Source organism: Petaurus breviceps, unplaced genomic scaffold (genome assembly GCF_028583685.1).
Source record: "Petaurus breviceps papuanus isolate PSGF00001 unplaced genomic scaffold, PetGlider_PUasm1.0 181, whole genome shotgun sequence".
Taxonomy (NCBI): Eukaryota; Metazoa; Chordata; class Mammalia; order Diprotodontia; family Petauridae; genus Petaurus; species Petaurus breviceps.
The window spans coordinates 26,042,362-26,063,399 of NW_027185784.1; the positions used below are offsets into that span (position 1 = coordinate 26,042,362).

General features: G+C 39.4%; 1 protein-coding gene, 1 long non-coding RNA gene and 1 pseudogene across 4 annotated transcripts; 2 read left to right on the forward strand and 1 right to left on the reverse strand.

Moving 5' to 3' along the window:
- Nucleotides 1–597: 597 nt before the first annotated feature.
- LOC138160484 (serine protease 58-like) lies at nt 598–5,903 on the reverse strand. The gene is made up of 5 exons (XM_069087044.1): nt 4,314–5,903; nt 3,536–3,665; nt 2,822–3,075; nt 1,364–1,494; nt 598–847 (listed from the first exon to the last, which is right to left on the reverse strand). Exons 1-5 carry the CDS (start codon nt 4,558–4,560, stop codon nt 698–700), a joined length of 912 nt encoding a protein of 303 aa, XP_068943145.1. The 5' UTR covers nt 4,561–5,903; the 3' UTR covers nt 598–697.
- LOC138160486 (uncharacterized) lies at nt 966–6,030 on the forward strand. 3 transcript variants are annotated; one of them, XR_011168158.1, is made up of 6 exons: nt 966–1,108; nt 2,842–2,930; nt 3,026–3,091; nt 3,435–3,536; nt 4,164–4,284; nt 5,896–6,030. It is a non-coding gene; the product is annotated as an uncharacterized lncRNA (long non-coding RNA). The 3 variants fall into 3 exon arrangements; XR_011168159.1 differs by lacking the exon at nt 5,896–6,030 and having other exon boundaries at nt 3,010–3,091; nt 3,435–3,488; nt 4,164–4,454; XR_011168157.1 differs by lacking the exon at nt 5,896–6,030 and having other exon boundaries at nt 3,435–3,488; nt 4,164–4,454.
- Nucleotides 6,031–9,141: 3,111 nt separating this feature from the next.
- Nucleotides 9,142–20,881, forward strand: LOC138160487 (serine protease 58-like; annotated as a pseudogene).
- The last annotated feature ends 157 nt before the right edge of the window (nt 20,882–21,038 follow it).

Consider the following 21,038-nt stretch of genomic DNA (forward strand, 5'->3'; position numbering starts at 1 on the left):
AAGGGACCTCAGTGGTACATAATCCAACTCTCCCATTTTGCAGATGAATAAATGAAAACCTAGGGAAGATTGTGTTGATCCAAGATCACTTATGTAGTAAGCGTCAGAGTTAAGATTTGAACTCATGTTTTTTTGACTCCAGATCAGGGAACTAGGTGGTGCAGTTGCTAGAGCACTGGGCCTGAAAGTCAAGACCGATCTTCATGAGTTCAAATTTGGCCTCAGACACTTACCAGCTGTGTACTCTGGGTGAGTCACTTAACATTGCTGACTGAACAAAAAAAATTCTCTAGATCCAGTGTTCTTGATAATGTCCCATATGGCTTCCTTTCTCACCCTGACATTCTGTGATTTTGTGAATTAGAGAAGGCTATATCCTTGAGCTCACCTCAGCCTGAAGTGACAGTGAGAAGAACCTTCTACATGTATGTTTCTGATTTTTTAAATTGGCCCAGGGTGAAGGTGACAGGGCATCTACAATAGACATTGGCCTGTGCTATGAATCTCTTGTGTAGGGGGATGTACAGAGAGAATAACAGAGCCAAGCAAAGCAGAGTCACATATTTAGAGGTAGCCAGTGGTGTCTATATTGGGTTCCCATCCTGAGGTCCAAGACAGAGTTAGGAAGAAGTCTAGTGTGCAACAGGGTGAGAAAGTCAGTTGGTGAGTGGTGGTCAGAGATCAGAGGCAGTGGGCTTCAATTTTCATAGATAACATCTTGGATCCAGGGGACATAGTAGTAAATCTTGGTATAGATGCCCACATCACCATTCAGGACACATCCACGAACCCAGGATAAGATCCCAATCAGCTTCCTTCCACAGATGGCTGCAGCTGCGGAGACCTCCTGCCAGAAAGGAGCACAGAGTCAGAATTCCTTCCTTATGCTTCACTGCTGGCCCGCTTCACTTATCCCCAAGTGTTCCCCAGATGTTAGGTGTGGTTTGCCCCCCAGCAGAGGTGCTCAGGTGATCAGGCATCTAGGGAGCTCCTTCCCTGACTAGCTTTCTGCCTTGCTCAGACCAGTTTTCCTCCTTATTATTTTTTTTTTACTATATTTCTCTCCACCCATGGCCAGGAACATTCCAGAATCAGCAGAAAGATTTGGGTGAGTCATTGAGCCTCACATATCTATTTCTCCTACCTACTTAGGATACCCCAAACTCTTTATTTAGCATTTGGGGTGGGGGAAGGGAAGAGGAGTGTTAGGATTACAGTTACAAGTCAGGGGCTGAATCAACAGGACAAACATATAAAGAGAGGAGCAGAGGCAGAATTAAACATGGGAATAACATTGCACATCTGCTCAGGGACAGAGGAGTCACAAATGAGTATCAAATGAGATGTGGTAGGGGATCATTACTTGGCAGGGGGGATGATGGATTTCCTGCAACCCCATGCAGAACACATTCTTCATGGTCTTCCCAGGGAAGATATAGAGACATTGCCCAAGAGGAATGGGGGAATGTTTCACATTCTGGAGAATGATGTCATCTGAGCACAAAAGAAGACACAAGATTTCCATTCACATTTGCTCCTCCCTCCTCCTTGCTACTTTTTGCCTCCTTTTCTTAGCTCTTTTTCTAGTACTCACTTTGGGGAGAAAAACCTGGAGAGAAGGGAGCCTAGAACAGAGGGAGGAGCAGACAGAGGGAAGAACTTGCCTAGGGGAACTTGGTTGTGGGGAGGCTTGACGGAGAGAAAGCTTGCAATGTTGGTGCTCCCTGGATTGCTGATGAGTATCTTACTAAACCTTGATTTTTGGTATTCTAATAGCAATGTCCCAAATAAATAATTTGGTTTTGTCTTAGAGGGGGAGGGTTTATTATATTTTGTGAACAAGCCCTGGGAATATGTATGCATATTCATAGCAGCTGCTATGGGTATCACATTGGCATTACACTGAGTTACTCTCTCTCTTTCTATCTCCCTCCCTTCCTCCTCCCTCCTTTTCTCTTCCCCTCCCCATATATAATATATATTTATATATGTGTATATACAGATATCCATATTCATCTTTCCATCCATCCATCCATATCCACACACACGTGTGTGTGCACACACATATGCATTGAAGTAGAGGAGGGTAGAGCTAATAGGGTGGGGAAGCAGGGCTGAGGTGTTTGAATGTGGCCGTGTCATTTATTGCCCAGCCTATTAAGCAAGCATATTAAAATAGAGTGCCTTACTTGGAGTCGGAAGACCAGAGTTCAAGTTCTATCTCATCTACTTATTAGTTGTGTGACCCTGGGCAAGTCAGCCTCTCTGCCTCATTTGATCATCTGAAAAATGGAGATAATAACAGCACCTAGAGGACAGCTGAGTGGCACAATGGATAGAGCACCAGGCCTGGAGTTAAGAAGACTCATCATCCTGGGTCCAAATCTGGCCTCAGACACTCACTAGCTATGTGACCCTGGGTAAATCACTTAATCTAGTGTGCTTTAGTTTCTTCATCTGAAAAATGAGGATTAATAATTGTACTTAGAGGGTAGTTGGGTAATGCAATGGGATAGAATGCTTAACCTGGCGTCAGGAAGATTCATCTTCCTGAATTCAAATCTGGCCTCAGATACTTCCTAGCTGTGTGACCCTGGGCAAGTCATTTAACCCTGTTTGCTTCAGTGCCTCATCTGTAAAATGAACTAGAGAAGGAAATTCCAGATCACTTCTAATGAAGCCAAGAAAACCCCAAATAGGGTCGCGAAGAGTCAGACTCAACTGAAAAGATGCCTAGCTTACAGGACTTTTGTGAGGATGAAATGATATAACAAATGTGAAGTCCTATATAAAGGCGATCACCATCACCACCACCACTTACAGGGCTTGCTTATGTTCCAGCTCCAGCTGGAGGTGGCACAGAGGTCATCTGCCCTGTGACTATTAAGGGGCAGATCCACAGTCTTGAAGGAGTTTGGGAGCATGATGGGGTAAGCCAGTTTGATCAGTACAATGTCATGTTCAGATGAGATGACTGTGAATTTTTTGTGAGGGATGACTTTCTCATAGGGTACCACCTTCTCAGGTTCCTCTTGGCTGTACTGGATATCCTTTCTTATGATCACTTGGAGGTATCTGGAAGAAGAGACAGGTAATAGGGGACCCTTGACCCCTGGCACCCCAACATTCCATTCAGTACCTTATATTTAGAGCCTTTTTGAGCACCCACCTCAGTGTCCCTGCCCCCTCCATATTATTGCATCCTCTGGGAGTTCTGAGTCCTGAATGTCCCATTAGAAAAATCTCTACTGGAGAGCTCAACCCCACAAAACACTTCTTTCCCACTCCTGATGAATTCTCTAGCTGTGATATATCCCACAAATAAATGCACTCATGCCCTATCTTTCCACTTTTACCACGCTCCAGGAAGTCATAATAAACTTAGGAATGCACCCTGCCTCCAAATCTGTAATTTCTTTTTTATTCCCCTTTAGCAAACCCAGAAAGCCTCTCTGATGTTGCTCAGATTTGGAGAGATCCCAATCGAGGTATGTTTTTCCCAAGACCTGCTTGGTCCTGAGTTTCAATCACTCACGGTAAGAAGCAGTGAGCAGCAGTCAACACCCACTGTGGGTGAATGAGGGTCCCCACACAGGACTGGGAGCTGGATCTCAGGAAGAGGAGGAAAGGCACTGTGGTATTATTGGTACAGGATGATTGAACAACTAGAAGGAGAAACAAATTCCAGAACCCAGCTGACGGGAATGATTCATAATGGTTACAGACTGTTCAAAACCATCGCGTATTCCATACACTTTAACTGTCTCTCCTCCTGGACCCCCCTCACCATTATGCCCCCTTTTCCTACCTCTTTGCCCTTTCCTTAGAAATACAGAAGTTAATTTCTTACTTCTCCTTTATTTTCCCTGTTCTAGCTTCTCCACATACTACATTATCTCCAACAATAATAATCACAATTTATTTAGTCAATAAGTACTTATTGAGTTCCTACTATATGCCAGGCACCATGCTGAGCATTTGAGGATAAAAGAAAGGTGAAAGACAGCTCTTGCCCTCAAGGAGCTCACAGTCTAACGAGGGAGACAACCTGCACATAACTAGGTTCAAAAACAAATTACGTACAGGATAAGAGATAGGCATTTATATATCACTTTCAGGCTTGCAAAAATTCTCTTAAGTGTGATCTCATTTGATTTTTTCAGGCTTGTTCAACTCAGCGTCTGAGGCAAGATTCAAACTCAGATCCTCCTGACTCCAGTGAATCCAGCATTCTATCCTCTGTGCCATTTAACTATCCAATTTAACCTTCATCCCTCTTGAAAGGTACATACAGGAACCCACCAGGCACTCACCAGACAGCATCAGAAGATGGATGAAAAGGAGATACCACATAGTGATATCCAGATCTTGTCCTGCTGATGAGACCAAGAGAGGGTGATGCAAGCTGGGATGATTAACTGTGTACTTAGGGACTTCCAGCAGCAGGAGAGGAATGGACAATGAAGCTCGAAAAGCCTTGGGTAGTTGTAACTCTATAGATGTAAGAGCCTGATTCCAATTAGGGTATCTATTAGTGATGTTAGCAGCACTGGCAGACATGAGGAAACAGAGAGTTATGTTTCTGGTCTGAAAACTTTGTCTGACCAGGGAGGTGAATGCTGGAGAGAATTTTTTTTCCTCCTTCCCCAAAGAATAGAAGTTCTTAAAAAAGAGCAGGTGGATCTCCCTGGGTTGCCATCTCCCCTCATTCCTGCTCTTCTCCCTAATGTATCAACCCCTCCCCACTGAGTAACATCCCTTACTTCTGCCCAGCACTGACCCCTCCCCTCTGTGTGACATCAGAACCTCATCACTCCTTTGGCAAGGTGTTTGGGCAAATTCGGGGCCATTTATGCTTCTATAGGTCAATACACTCATTAGGGAAAAGACCTGGGCCTAAATTATACCTTTCATGACACAGGGCAAGTCATTTAATTTTTCCAAGCTTCCGTTGCTTATCAATAAAATGGTGATAATGATGCCTCACAAGGTTGTTATCAGGCTTAGATAAGATAATGAAGATAAAGTGCTTTGTGATCCTTTAAGGGCTCTAAACATATTGGTTATTATTATTTTTTTTTTGTCAATTTTGGTACCAGTAAGTTTTGTCTAGTTCCTAGTCTGTTTCCTCAGCTGTTGACTGAATAGTCTTAAATTCATGGTCAGTCATTTTATCGATCCCTTAGCCATTTTAAAAACCATCATATTGATGTCAAGCCACTCTGCTAACATCATCACACTGTTTATAGAATACCTTGTCAAAGTGTTATTTAACATCTAGGAGATGAGATAGTGATACCTAGAGGCAACTAGGTGGCACAATGGATTGAACATTGGGTCTGGAGTCAGGAAGACTGGAGTTCAAACCCAGCTTCATAGACTTTCTAGCTGTGTGACCCTGGGCATGTCATTTAACCTCTGTCTGCTTCAGTTTCCTCTTCTGTAAAATGGGGATCACAATATTAACTATCTCAGGCTTGTCGTGAAGACCATCTTAACACTTGCCTGGCAGAGGAGAATAGGTGCTTAATAAATGAGAATTCCCTTCTGTATTCCAAAGAGCCAATATGATTTTGTCAAGATTAGGTCATAGACTAATTTTGTTTCCTTTCAAGATTATTGGAATCAAGTGGATAATATTTTAAAAGAATACGTCTTTTATTTTAGTTTTCTTTGATAGTTAAAAATATTCAAATGTAAACTTTGGTCCAGGGTCCCACAAAGGTTTTGAACTCAAATGGACTGGATTTGATCCTAGGGATTAACCTAGGAGGTCATTATATCTTTTTGGCTCAATGACTACAACCCAAGGCTGAAGTTTAGACATTTGTTTGCATAAGATTTCTTTCTTCAGTGGAGGGAATGATTACTTGAAGCTCTGTTGTCTGTCTGAAGGGTGGAGTTGATGAAAACTTGGAGAGGAGTTTCCTTCTGCTGGCTTCCGAGTTTCACAGGGGACGCATGTGGTTACCTGAAGTTTCAGAATTTCTTCAGCATGAGGCCCTTGGAAGGAGAGAAACACTCTACCTATAACAAATTGCTTACCTTCTCATTGAGGGGAAGGGGGAGGAATGAGAAAGGGAGACAATTCACAACTCAAAATAAAAAAAAATGCATATTAAAATGGTTTTGATGTGTATTTGGAAAGAATTTTTTGAACAAAATTTAAGCACTCTAGAAGAAGCCTGTACTTAGAGCAGCCACTCCCTTGAGTATTTCCCTATTTTCAGCTTGCCACACTAGCAGACTTTGGCAATTTCCTCTTTTCGTTAGAACTCTGTCAATTGAACTAAAATATCTTGCTGCCGGTGGGAGGAGCTCATTCACTCGGTGTGTGGTCTGGTATATTCTAATCTGTATAATTTCTCTGATTTCTGTTTGTCATCTGTTCAGATTAATGGGATTGTTTGTAATTCACTATGTCGATGGTTTTTATGGAACTGGTATTTGGTGGAAAGGGAGTCAAGCCTTCAGATATAGCTTAAGGCACTCCTTTGATAAGGCATAGTAATCAGGAGAGTGACTGAAACCTAAAAAATTATTTTTCCTAGCAATATTTTTTGGGGGCCTTTGTTTGATTATTTTAGTTGTGTCTGACTCTTGGTGTTTTGGGGTTTTCTTGGCAAAGATACAGTAATGGTTTAGCATCTTCTTCTCCAGCTCATTTTACAGATGAGGAAACTGAGGCAAACAGGGTTAAGTGACTTACCCAAAGTCACACAGCTAGTAAGTGTCTGAGGCCAGTCCTTTATGGCCATACACATAATCTATCTGGACAGGACACAAACCTTTGACTTCTCCAATTTTTATCTCAATTTCTAGTTGAATTAAAAAGATTATTTAAAATGCTTCCACATGAGAATATAGAAAGCAGAGCTGAGTAGTGGGATAGCAGATAAAAGCAATACATAGAGGGAAAAAAAAGAAATACTGCTACTTTAAAAATAACTAAATTGAGGAAATAATTCTGGTTTTGGGTCAGACACTAAGACACTAAGACTTCACAGTGAAGCTTTTAATCATAGGATCATAATCAACAAACTCTCTAATTCTATGAGTTAGAAAGTACACTTAGTCTAACACTTTATTTTTTGTGGGGGAATAAATTATTTTTTATTATTTTTATTTAAATAGACAATTTTCTATCTATCTGTCTATCTATCTATCTATCTATCTATCTATCTATCTATCTATCTATCTATCTATCTATCTATCTATTTGTCTGTCTACTTACCTACCTATCTCTCTATCTAATATCTGGTCCCATCTTTCCTGTACAGGAATGTTCTCTGACCTGACAAGGGGTCATTCAGCTTTTCTTTGACTTTGAGGGAGGGGTAATCTGTCCAGGAAGCCCACTGAATTTTTACATAGCTATAATTGTTAATAAGTTTTCTAAAAAAATTAAATTGAGCCTAAAATTGTATCTTTGTGACTCCTACACATTGCTCTTACTTCTGCCCTTGAGTGTAAAGAACAATTTTACTTTCTTCATATGTAGGTATGTATATATATTAAAAATTAAATGAATATTATTTAAATATTTTTATTATTTTTAAAATCCTGAATGTAACACCAAATAAGATCATTTCTACACACAAAGCAGCATAGAAAAAGAAGACTGCTTATGGCCACAAGTATAAAAGAAATTCAACATGCTATTTTTCAAAGTTGCCCTGCTTGCCTGTATCAAGTCACATACCTGCTGTTCTGTGTTTAAAAATGCTTACCTGACCCTCTTTCTTTACTTTCTTTTCCTTATTACTAGCCTCTTTCCATTCTCCAAAACCCCACTTCAAATCCCAGTGAAACACCAAATCCTTTTGTCAGGTATGTGCATAGTCACATTAAAACAAATCCCCATATTGGCCAGGTTTAAAAACATGTCTCCTTTAACTTGAGTTTGTCACCTCCCTGTCAGGAGGAAGATAGCATGTTCATCATTGTTACTCTAGAATATTGAGTGGTCATAGCATTGATCAGAATTCTTAAGTCTTTCTTAGTTGTGTTTTTTAAACTGCAATTATTATTTTATTAATTGTTTTCTTAGTTCTGTACATTTCACTTTGTAGCAGTTCATTCAGATCTTTGAACTGGTTTGTTTGAAATCACCTCTTTATTTTCTTACAGAGAAACAATAATATTCAATTATGTCCACACAATAATTTGTTTAGCTCTTCCCCATCTGATTGGGAATCCCCTTAGTTTCCAATTCTTTGCTGCAATCAAACAAACACAGTTGCAATAAGTGTTTTTATATATATTGATCTTTTTCCTCTTTGATCTCTTTGGGAGATGTTCTAGATGGGTCACCATGATGGATTTTGAACCTAAAGACATTCATGACATATAGCATATTCTTATTGAAAATGTGCACCTTGGAAAATAGTAGCTTTAAGGATTAATTCTAGAATCTGATAATTGGCCAAACATCAGAAGCTTTTACTTCTACCCTCTACTATAAAGGAGAACAATTTCACTGTGCTCATGACTGGTGCTCTTGGACATGCATGGGGGTCACTTGGGTGGGGAGGTCTCAGTATATTGATGTCACACAAAGAGGGGAGGAGTCATTGTCTTAATGTTGCACACAGAAGGGAGGGTTCAATGTCACACAGTGTCACACAGGCAGGGTCAATTTCACATCTGAGAAGGTCTCTTTCACATAAAGGACATGGTATGTGTGTACATGGTGGGTTAGGATGAAACAGAGAGGGTGGGTAATTGATTGTGGAGAAGAGCAAAGACCAAGGAGGAGGCCACAGTGACATTGTCTTTTTAGGGACTTAGAGAAACCTACCTGCCCTCATCTGGGGAAATCTCTTTCCCAGAAATAAGAAAGGAAAACTCTGAGTCCTGGAGTCTATTTCTTCATCAGAACAGGCTTCTTCCAGGTTGGGGACATCTCTAGCCCCACAAGGCAGAAAGATCAGGTAGGCTCCTTCTTCTTAGGTTTCCTCTTCTCTGATTACACTGGAAGAGGCAATGACAGATGTCCCTCCTGGGACTAGAGCCTGAGCCTAAAAGACCTAGTTCTGGAACCACTTAGGAGTCCAACAGATCCTTCCTTCTCTTTTCTCGTTCCCCAGTAGCAGAACAGACCAGTGTGAAGACTCAATTCCTGTCTCATTGGGGCAGGATATGAATATCATCATGAAATATATTCTCCTCCTCAATCTCATGTCAGTGGCTGGTGAGTGACTTTGGGCGTCTTATGTATGTGAGTGGGGCAGAAGAATTATTGGCAAGTTTAACAGAAAAAATGATAAATGTGGTACAAACAATAATCAAGCATGTTTGTCATGATAAAAATCTATGACAAAACGAAACTGAGGCACAAATTTTTACACATGATAAGTTTATTAGCAAATGCCAATAAATTGAATCCAAGACCCCTCAGTAGTCAAAGATAAAACTAACAAGCAAAGCAACTCTCTTATAGCATTTACACAGTGACTGTACAGTTGTATTTCACTCTTTAGTTCCTCACCAGGTGGACCAACAACCTATGACTAACATCCTCTGGGAAGTCTCATGGTAGAGAAACATCTCATCACCATATTGACTCATCTCACTACCTCTCCCCTCTGCCATGGTCAGCAAAAGCTCACAGATTAGAAATTTTGTGGTTGGACTTTAGTCCATAGTAACAGGGAAGCTAAACTCTTAACAGATTTTACTAATAGGGACTATATAATCAATTCTGAATTTGATTCACAGATATTGATTCTGATTAGATACAATGATTAGATGCAATTCTCAACCAATATTGATTTTCAAATTTCACAATAGGCAACTACAGTTATAGGATTAAGGAGCTCAAACTCACATAATGAAGGAGCCACTCAAAACATGGCAGATTGATCACTAACTAATACATAATATATTGACCAAACCTTAAAGCAATACAAAATAAATCGGGGCATCAATTTTCAATTTCACAGCTTCTATGTGTAATATCCATCTGGTATAGCCAGATCCCAAAGATTTTCCTCTGACCTCAAAGCAATAAAGTGAAGGAAGGAGGTAGTTAAAGAGAAGCAAAAATAGAAAAAAAAAGCATCTCCAGGAATTCTACTTTGGGTCTCAAAAGGAATTTTTTTGGGTGAGGGTTGAACTTGACCTCAGAGGTCTATTCTACAATTCAGTGAAGAGGAAGATATTCCCAATAGGAATTTGACAATGTTCTCACCATATACAGTGAAAAGGAGATAGAAAGAGGGACATAATTGCTGGCTTGAGAGAAGAGATATGGGCAAAGTGTATTGACTTTGAGGCTTATTTAGAGTATAAGCTATATTAAATGACTATATACATATGTATATATGTTAAAGACCATCGTTTGATATTAAGGAATTATTAGTAATTGAAAAGCAAGGGCTACATGATTCTGACTCTTTTAAGAGAGATATCATGACCTAAGGAGGCAGATGGGTGTGAAGTAGGAGAGCAATTAAGGAAAAATATGAATAAATGTGATAAAAGCCCTGGGTCAAGAAGGACCTGCTGCTTGAACAATCAGGATTACTTAACCAAGAACACACAGCTAAGTCTTGGAGAAGAATAGGACCTTTTGAGCAGGCAAGAGCTGTTGTTTTTTTCCATTTAGCTGGTAGGGCTTAGCAGGACTTGTACCTGCCCCCAAGAGTAAGATCATAACAAAGCAACAAAGAGGAGGATGCTTGAGTCATGGGGGAAAATATAGGTCAGGAATACATTGGGTAGAGGAATCCAGAAATAAAGAAATTAAATTATTTTTGTTCATAGAGTTCTATGATTTTGCATAGATTCACAGTACAATCTCTGCTTTGGAAGGACTCTCCCGGGCTCATCCATATATGATTTGGAGCTATCATGGACTTTTAAGGTGTTCCATTAGTTTAACCTCTTCATTTTATTATACATGAGAAAACTGAGAAGGAAAAAGACTTGCCTAGGATGGCACAGTGAGATGCTGTTTGCACAGATTCCATTGCACAGATTAGAACCCAGTATCTCTTTACTCTCAGACCATTGTTCTCTCCCCTTCACTCTACTGTCTCATCTCCTAAATGATATAAAACAGGATGTATCTATTCCATATGCACTTTGCTGCTTGCCTACATGCCTCTATATCCTTATGCCTGCAGTAATGTTTTTTAAAAAAATTAAAAAGATGACTAGCCTGAGAGTGTGGTGATGATTATATCGAGGAATAAAGGAGTAAAGGGAAACACATTTTTGGGCCTTGGTTACCTCATTTGTAAAATGGAGGCATTGTGTTAAATGACCTCTCAGGTTGCCCCTACCTCTAAAACTATGCAAAAGAGCTCTGAACTCTCAGACTATGACAGAAAAAAACAGTTTGCTCATTCTACCTCTGACAGTAATGGAAATAGGGGAGATTAAAAAAAGAAGAAAGAAATGAATTGTTTCTGGATGTGATAGCACATGCTACGTTTTAATCTTCATTACCAACGTGGATTTAATCAGTTGTATTCCATCTTCTGAAAACTGTCTCTTTCTGGTTATCTAGTTTCCCTACCAATGTTCTATGATGACATGGATGAGATGGGTCTACCTTACCTGGTCTACCTGAAATCCAGCTTCCAACCTTGCATTGGGACTCTTATTCACCCACAGTGGGTGGTGACAGCTGCTCATTGCTACTTGCCATGAGTGAGGATATCTCAAGGCCATTCTTCTCCAAAATTTTTGAGGAAAATCTAAAATTTGGAGGACAATCTAAAAATCTGTCTGGAATTTCACTGCACTTAGCTGGACTGAGAAGACTTAGGAGTCTGGATAAGGGAATCTGGTAGGGAGGAGGAAGGTTAATTCTTGAAACCTTGTCACTCTTCAGGAAATGTTTGTTAAGTGAAACACTGGACTAGGATTGGAAATATGATAAGAGTCAGACCCTGCCCTCAAAGAGCTTATGATCTAAAAAAAGAGTAGAAAAGACTTAAAAAAAGAAAAGGACAACAATTGATATAGAGATGTATGTGGAACCATACAATATATACTTATGTATATCAGTCCTCTCTCTGAAGGTGGATAGCGCTTCATAAATCAAATCCTTCATAGTTAATTTGAATGATCATATTACTCAGAATAGTTTAGTCATTCACAGTTACTCTTTCAACAATATTGTTATAACTGTATACAATGTTCTCTTCTGCTCATTTCAGTTTGCATTATTTCATACAAATCTTTTCATGTTTTGCTAAAACCAATTTGCTCACCATTCCTTACAACAGTAGCATTTCATCACAATCATTTATGTCAATTTATTCAGTTATTCCCCAATTGATGGGCATCCCCTCAATTTCCAATTCTTTGCCACCACAAAGAAAGCTGCTATAAAAGAACACGTATGTTCTTTTCCTTTTTCCCTGATCACCTTAAGAAACAGGTATAATAATGGTATTGCTGTGTCAAAGGGTATACACAATTTTATAACCCTTTGGGCATAATTACAAATTGATCTCCAAAATGGTTGAATCTGTTCATAATACCACCAACACAGTGTATTAGTGTTCCATTTTTTTCACATCCCCTCCAGCATTTGTCATTTCCCCTTTTATCATTTTAACCAAGCTGATAGGTATGAGATGATACCTCAGAAGATTTGTTTGGATTTGCATTTCTCTAATCAATAGGGATTTAGAGCATTCATTTTTCAATGACTATATATAGTTTTTATTTCTTCTTCCAAGAATTGCCATTTGACCATTTGTCGATTGGGAAATGATTCATATTCTTACAAATTTGACTCAGTTCTCTATATATTTGAGATATGAGGCCTTTATCTGAGAAATTAGCCATAAAATTTTTCTTCTAATCTTGATTACATTGATTTTATTTGTACAAAAGTTTTTGGTTTTAATATAATCAAAATGATCCCTTTTACTTCTCACAATGCTTTCTATCTCTTATTTATTCATAAATTCTTCTCTTATCTACATATCTCATAGGTAATATGTTCCATGCTCCTTTAATTTGCACTAAGAGCTCTCTTTATGTCTAGGTCATGTATTAATTTTAGCCTTGTTTTAGTAAATGGTGTAAGATATTGGTCTATACCGAGTTTCTGCCAGACTGCTTTCCAGTTTTCCTAACAATTTTTACCAAATAGTGAATTCTTTTTCCAAAAACTTGTACATTTACATTTATTAGACATAAGGTTACTATAGTCATTTACTACTGTGTATTGTATAACTACTTTATTTCACTGAACCACCCTTCTATTTCTTAGCCAGTACCAGATAGATAGTTTTGATAATTATTGCCATATAAGATCTGATATGACTAGACATCCTTCCTTTACATTTTTTATTAATTCCTTTGATATTCTTGACCTTTTTTTCCCCAAATGAATCTTATTATTTTTTTTATAGCTTATTGAAATAATTTTTGGTACTTTCATTGGGATGGCACTGAATAAGTAGATTAGGTAGAACTGTCATTTTATTATATTGGTCCAGCACACCCATGAATAATGAATGTTTCTCCAATTATTTAAATCTGACTTTATTTGTATAAAAAGTATTTTATAATTATGTTCATATAGTTCCTGGGTTGGTTTGTCAGGTATACTCCCAGGTATTTTATTTTACTTTTGCTTTTTTTTTGAGAGGGGAAGGCAGGGCAATTGGGGTTAAGTGACTTGCCCAAGGTCACATGGCTAGTAAGTGTGTCAAGTTTCTGAGGCCGGAGTTGAACTCAGGTCCTTCTGACTCCAGGGCCAGTGCCATCTAGCCACCCCACCAGGTATTTTATATAGTCTGGCTATTTTAAATGAAGTATCTCTTACTATCTTTTCTTGTAGAACTTTGCTGGTGATATATAGAAGTGCTGGTGATTTGTGTTGGTTTATTTTTTACCCTGTTTACTAAAATTATTAATTTTTTCAACTAAATTTTTAGTTAAATCTCTAGGATTTTTCAAGCATACTATAATATCATCTTCAAGAAGTGTTAGTTTTATTTTCTCATTGTCCATTCTGATTCCTCCAATTCCTTTTTCTTTTCTTATTGCTAGCATTTCTAGTACAATATTGAATTATAGTAGTGGTAATGGGCATTTTTTCTTCACTCCTGATCTTATTAGGAAGACTTCTGTCTTATCCCCATTACAAATAATGCTTGCTGGTGGTTTTAAATAGATACTTCATATAATTTTATTTAAAAATTATTTAGTATTTCACTTTTCCACTGTTACATGTAAAAACAGTCTTTAACATTCATTTTTAAAACCTTGAGTTCCAAATTCTCTCCCTTCCTCCTTCCCTTCTCCCCTGACCCCGTCAATTGAGAAGACAAGCAATTTGATATAGGTTACACATGGGTAGTCATGCAAAACATTTCCATAAGTCATGTTGTGAAAGAAAACATAGACACAAAAACTCAAGAAAAATAAAGTAAAACAGTATACTTCTATCTATACTCAGACACCATTAGTTCTTTCTCTGGGGATGAACAGCATTGTCATCATAAGTCCTTCAGAGTTGTCCTGAATTGTTGCAATTCTGAGGATGGCCAAGTCATTCACAGCTGATCATTGTACAATACTGCTGTACCTTTGTACACAGTACATCTCACTTTGCATTAGCCCATGCAAGTCTTTCCAGGATTTTCTGAGAACATCTTGCTCACCATTTCTTATAGCCCAGTAGTATTCCATTATAATAACCTACATTAAACTTGCTCTGTGGCCTGACCAATCACAGCAATGGCAGGTTTGGCAAAGTTTGGATTTCTGCACCTTCTCCCTGCGCCTCTCAACACCTACCCTATGGGGCTTCAGCTAGTTTGTTGTTGATCATTTGTTTCAGTAACTCTTCTTGACCTTATTTGAGGTTTTCTTGGAAGAGAGCAGTATCTAGTCTACCTAACTTATTTTAAAGATGAGGAAATGGAGCTCCATAGAGATTAATTTACGTTCCCAAGATCAGACAGGTTAATGCTGGGATTTAAATCTGTCTCTAAAAGGTTAGTGATCAATCCATCAACAAATGTTGAGAGTATAAAGACAAAAATGAAAGTCTCTGTCCTCAGGGAACTTAATATTCTATTGGAGGAAAAATAAACATAAGCATATATACTATTCTATTGGGGGAGAGACACATATATAACATATATATCTATATACGAAATAGATGTAAGGTAATTTTGGGGAAGACGCTAGAAACTGATGAGTATCTGGAAGGGTTTCATGTAGAAGAAGATAGTGTTCGATCTAAATCTGGAAGGAAACAGTAATTAACTCTGAGCTTTAGGTTTATTAAAGAGGATGTCTAAAGCTTCATCTGTCTAACATTCTATCAAGCCAAGTGGTCAAACATTCCCTTCATGCTCCCATTCAGATAGATTTTTATAGCATATGCCTCAATCTCTCACAGAAATTCAGAAGGCATTAGGGCTAGGATTCTCTGTGTCTGATTGCTTTGCCAGGTCCTTGATCTGACTCATCCTAGAAAGCAGGGGTAAAGGGACTCAACTTCATTTCAGCTGATTCTGAGGGCAGAGAGGATAAGCGAATTGAGATAAATGGAAGGATAAAGGATAGAATTTGTCTGTGTGTGCATGAGTACATGTGTTACATAGATGTGTCTGTCAATGAAGTAGCCTATCAGCCATGTGCTCCTTCACCTCTTCAGCCTCTGCCTCTTCTTCTAGGTATCTCAAAATCATCTGGAAGGATTATACCCTCAATGACCAATAGCCAACCGAGCAAGAGGTACCTTATGAAAAGGTCATCAGTCATCCAAACTTTACTTCCATTTCTTCTGAGCATGACATCATGGTGATCAAGCTGGCCACATCCATTCAATTACCAAAAAACTTCCAAAATGTAGAATTGCCTCCTGAAGATATCAGTATGGATACACAGTGCATAATTTCAATCTGGGCATGAAGTGATAATTTCAGTGAGTGACTATCGGATGGTGGTGCTATTTAGGTTGGAGATCAGTCTAATCAGTCCAGTCCAACAATCGTATATTATTATATGCCTACTCTGTTCCAGGCACTGTGCTTGGTCCTGGGGATACAAAGACAAAGTGAAAGATGGCCGGCCCCTGCCCTTAGAGGGCTCATATTCTACTGGAAATTCTGAAGGAGACAGGGAAAGAATGGAAAATCACTGGGGTAGGACTGGATTTCTGAGCCCCATAATAATGGCTAATAATATCTGTCATTTATATAGAACTTTAAGGTTTGCAAAGTGTTTTGCCTATATTATCCCCAGGGATTACCACTACCTTCTTTTGTTATGGTAGACAATGTCAGTAAATATTTTTGAGCCCTGGTTTCCCTGTCTATAAAATGGTGTAAATAATTTCTGCTTTATGTCATAGAGTTGTTAAACTAATAGATGCGAGACCACTTTGAAAACTTATAAGCACTATATAAATATAAGGAATTATAATATTAATTATTATTGTTTTTATGATTTTATTACAAATCATAGTGATAATACTTCAGGGGGTGGGTAGAGTGAAGTGGGAGCTGGAACTCCCTCTCTTGCCCAGACTGGAAATAATAGCAGCCATTTATGTACCTAATCCCACTACTGACTGGCATGGGAGCTTTGAAATACTCTATTTGTGACCTGAGCTAGTTCAACTGTCCTTAGGCAGCCTGGTTGTTCTTCTCTACACCCCTCCACTACACTTCCAGGTAGTCACTATATTAGTTCCTGACTTAGTTCAGAGTCCCACTCCTGCTTAGACACTAATTCCACTCTAGCTCAGAACTTCTAAACTCAAGTGATCCACCAGGCTCAGCCTTCCCAGTACCAGGGATCACAGGTATTCATCACCATTTATGGGGGTGGCTCAGTGGATAGAGTGCTGGACCTGAAGTCAGGAAGACATATTCCTGAGTTCAAATCTGGCCCGAGACACTTACCCTGGGCAAGTCAACCCTGTTGGCCTCAGTTTCCTCATCTGTAAAATGAGCCGGAGAAGAAAATGGCAAACCACTCTAGTATCTCTGCTAAGAAAACTCAAGTTGAACATGACTGAAAAACGACTGAACATCATTATCATTTATGCTAACTAGTTGTATAATTAGACAAGAACAAAAGCTATTCCTAAACTCTTCTAATGCTTCTTCCATCACCACTCTCTATCCTCAGGGATCTCTAATAGGCAAACCCTATTATGTTCACCATTTTTAGCATTGACTTGGATGCAGCACAGGACTTCTCATTCTTTGTCCATCTCATTCAGTACTCCCAGATGAATGTAAGCCTCAAGAGGACAGGGGCTGTCTTTCATGAATTTGGGAGGGCTTGGGCAACACTGATGGCAGAGTCAGGATCTCAAAAGATCTCGACAAGCTGGATTGTTGGGTGGAATCTAATAAGATGAAATTAAATAGAAATAAATATAAAATCTTATATTTTGGTTCAAAAAATTCAACTTCAGTGAGCTCAAGTTGGGAAATATGTGGGTAATAAAACCATTCATCTGAAAAACTGAAGGAGTTTAAATAAATCATAACCTCAATGTGATTCGACAACATGATATAGCAAATAGGCTACTTTGATCCAGGCATTGCATTAAAGAGAGACCATAATATCTTGAGAAGTAATAGTCTGGCAGCACTCTGCTTTGATTATTGTACTCAGTTCTGGAAACCCACAGGTTAGGAAGGTTACTGACAGACTGGAGAGCATTCAAAAGAAGGCAAGCGGTGAAGGTCTTCAAGGTGGTACCCTAGGAGGGGCAGCTAGGAGGCTCAGTGGGTAGAGCACTAGTCCCTGAGTCAGGAGGACCTGAATTCAAATCTGTCCTCAGACACTTAATAACTATATCATTCTGGGCAAGTCACTTAACCCCAATTGCCTCTTTAAAAAAAATCAAGATTGTATCCTGTAAAGATCTATTGAAGGAAATAGAGATATTTAACCTAGAGGAGGTAAGATTTAGTGGAGTGGTAGATTTCTCTCTTCAAGCAAGCAATGGAGGAAGCAGTGGGGTATAGTGGAAATGGCACTGGTCTGAGAGTTGCATTTAAATGTACTAGACTTTAACGTTCCCTACTTGTGTCATTGTTGATAAAGCACTTAACGTCTTTGGGCCTCAGTTTCCTCAACTGAGGAAAAAAATAAAGATGAAATAAGGGAGGACCTCTGAGACAACGTTTCTGGCTTTAGATATATGATCTTATAAGCTTAAGGACTATGAAGCTGGAGAGCAATTAGACTTGTTCTCTTAACAATAGGCAAATTTAAGCCTGAATCACTTTCCAATAATTAGAATGAGCTCCCTAGGCAGATCATGAATTCTCCAAGAAAAAGATGGGTGGCCACTTGTTAGGTTATTTTGTGAGAGGGAATTCTTGTTCAGCTGTGAGCTTGTTTGTGACCTCTGAGGTTCCTCCCAGTTTTGAGATTCTGTAATTTTCTAGCATATTTTTTAATGCCTCTTTTCTAATCCTAAGGTCACTCCATGGTACAGCTCCTTACAATGGGATATGGGGAAGAGTTCAATTAAAAGTGGTACATATGATAGATATGAATCATGTCGGGAGGCAGAATCTGATCAAGAAGAACCATAGACAGGAAGGTCAAGATCATAGACAAGACCTCCCACAAACTCCTCTTTGGCTGCTTTGGACAGGCTTAATGCCAAGTTAGAGATATTAACTCAGGGGAGCAGTTCTTACATTATTTTGTATCTTCTACTTGTTCTTAAATAAGTGTCAGGAAGATAACAGAAAAGAAGGCATGGAAGGAGAAAGGAGAACGTTGGGAATAGTGAAATACAAAGGGAAATTTCAATCTCTCTCTCTCTCTCTCTCTCTCTCTCTCTCTCTCTCTCTCTCTCTGTCTGTCTCTCTTTCTCTTTCTCAGAACAAGATGCAGATGTTCTACATACCTTGAGAACTGATATGATCCCTAACAGTCAGTGCATTTATAACTATCCAGGAAAGCTCACAAAGGACATGCTTTGTGTGGGAGTTATAACAGAAATGCCATACAAATGTCTGGTAATTCTTCCAGGTTTCATATATCCTTTCTTTTCTTGGTCATTGTTTGTTATGACCTCTCTCTTTGTTCAGGCAGAAATCTTTCTCAGTAGTTGAGATAACAGATGAAGGAGAATGGGACCCAGAGAATAATACTTGTTCCTCTCCTTCCTTCGATTAGAAAGTGGGGGCCCTTAAGAATGGAGAAATAGCGAGTAAGAGCACCAGCTCCAGTGTCGGCATGACCTGGGGATCGAATCCGGGATCAGACACTTAGCATCCACCCAGAAACACCTGGCCATGTAACCTTGAGCAAGTTACTTAACCCCAATTGCTTAGGAGCAGCCAGGTGGCTCAGTGAGTAAGAGCACTGGCCCCAGTGTCGGGATGACCTGGGGATCAAATCTGGGCTCCGATACTTAGCACCACACCCATAAATAACTGGCAGTGTAACCTTGAGCAAGTTACTTAACCCCAATTGCTTAAAAAAAAAAAAAGAATGGAGAAATAGGGAGGAATAGAAGGTTTTTGGATCAAGCTTTTTTCTAATTTCCCCTTGGTGTAGGTTAGGGAAATATTGGGCCACAGGGATGGTCAATGGGGTGGACAAAAGGCTTGCCTCAACATAACCATTATACTTAGAGACTCAAGGCCCACCAATTACCCTAAGTCCAAATACCCTGGGATTCTCTGCACCAGGCATGGCTTTGTTCATTGGCTGGGGTGACCTTAGTTCTGGGGATATCTTTGACCTCCTTTCTTTTCTCTCTCACAGGAAGTCTCAGCTTCTCCAGCCATATGTGGTGGATTCTTACAGGGGATCTTATCCTGGACTGATGGATGTATCCTGGGAGGGGATGTTGGTATCTTCACCAAGGTCCACAGCTATGTTCTCTGGATCAAGAAGATTATCTCTAGAGACTGAGTTTCCTTTGATCTCTCTGATCCTCCTGGAAACTCACCCCCTGTCCCTATGATATAAACTATGGGATATAGAACCCTAACTTTGACCCTGTCTCTAGTTACAGAATAGGGTCCCAGTAGAGAACTCTGGCTCCACTTCTGTGTCCTTGTGACTCTTTTAACTCCATTTCTTAAAAACCACAAATATCTTGGAACCCCTGGACTTAACAAAGAGTGAGGCTCATGTGGAAAGAGATGGATTCCTCCACAACTACTGATACATTTTTAAAAATTTATAAACACCTGTCCCCCTCTCTGCGTCACACCAGGGTGTGTGTGGCAGCTGAGTGGATCTGGCTAGAAGAGGCAGATCTGGGAACTAATGTAGAAGGGTTCTGGCAAACAATGTATGTCTATTAAGAAAAAGGTTGAATTGCAAGGTCATAGATTTAGATCCGGAAGAGTCCTTAGAGACCATTTAATTCAATTCCCTCTCATTTCGTATATGAAATATGCAAAATCTCTTCCAAGTTCTTAGGTCATGGGACTGTGAAGTCTTAGCTGTCAGTTAGTCAAGTACTATTTATTAAACACCCACTGTATGCCAGGCCCTGCATTGAGTACTAGGGATACAAGGAAAGGTAAAATGACAGTGTCTGTTTTCGAAGTGCTCACTGTCTAATGTGACCATGACAAGGGTGACTAGAAATGCAGGGCACCTGGAGAAGACATGGAGAATGTCAGAAACACCAAGGCCTACATGATAATAGAAATTTCCAAGTGATTAAGTTTCAATACGGAGGTAGACCTCACATAAAGAATTTTTGAAATCCTCTAGTTAGACTTTGCCATTTTAAGGATGGGGGAACAGATTCAGAGAGCATCTTATCCATAGTCACTCAGTAACTTATTAGAAGACCTGGGGAAGGAATCGGAATTTCTTCCCACCCCTTATTCCTGTGTTGCAAAATAGCTGTGAAAACACCTTGAAATGCCCCCAATAAATAACTTGCTTGACTTTGATCTGTCTCAATTCTTGCTTGTATTGTAGTTACTCTACTAGGTGCGTTGTGGAGTGTCTGACCTGTTGCTAGGATGACAGTGATGATGTGGACAATGGAGATCCCAGTGATAATAGGGTAGAGAAGGGGCACTGTGTATAGCATAAATGACCCT

What these genes read in the sequence shown, in the direction of transcription:
- LOC138160484 (XM_069087044.1), bottom strand. Translation starts at nt 4,560, where the DNA reads ATGTCTGCCAGTGCTGCTAACATCACTAATAGATACCCTAATTGGAAT. An exon ending in CCATCTTCTGATGCTGTCTG is followed by an intron (nt 3,666 to 4,313) that starts GTGAGTGCCTGG and finishes TTCTCCTTCTAG; the next exon opens with TTGTTCAATCATCCTGTACC. An exon ending in GCTGCTCACTGCTTCTTACC is followed by an intron (nt 3,076 to 3,535) that starts GTGAGTGATTGA and finishes CTCTTCTTCCAG; the next exon opens with ATACCTCCAAGTGATCATAA.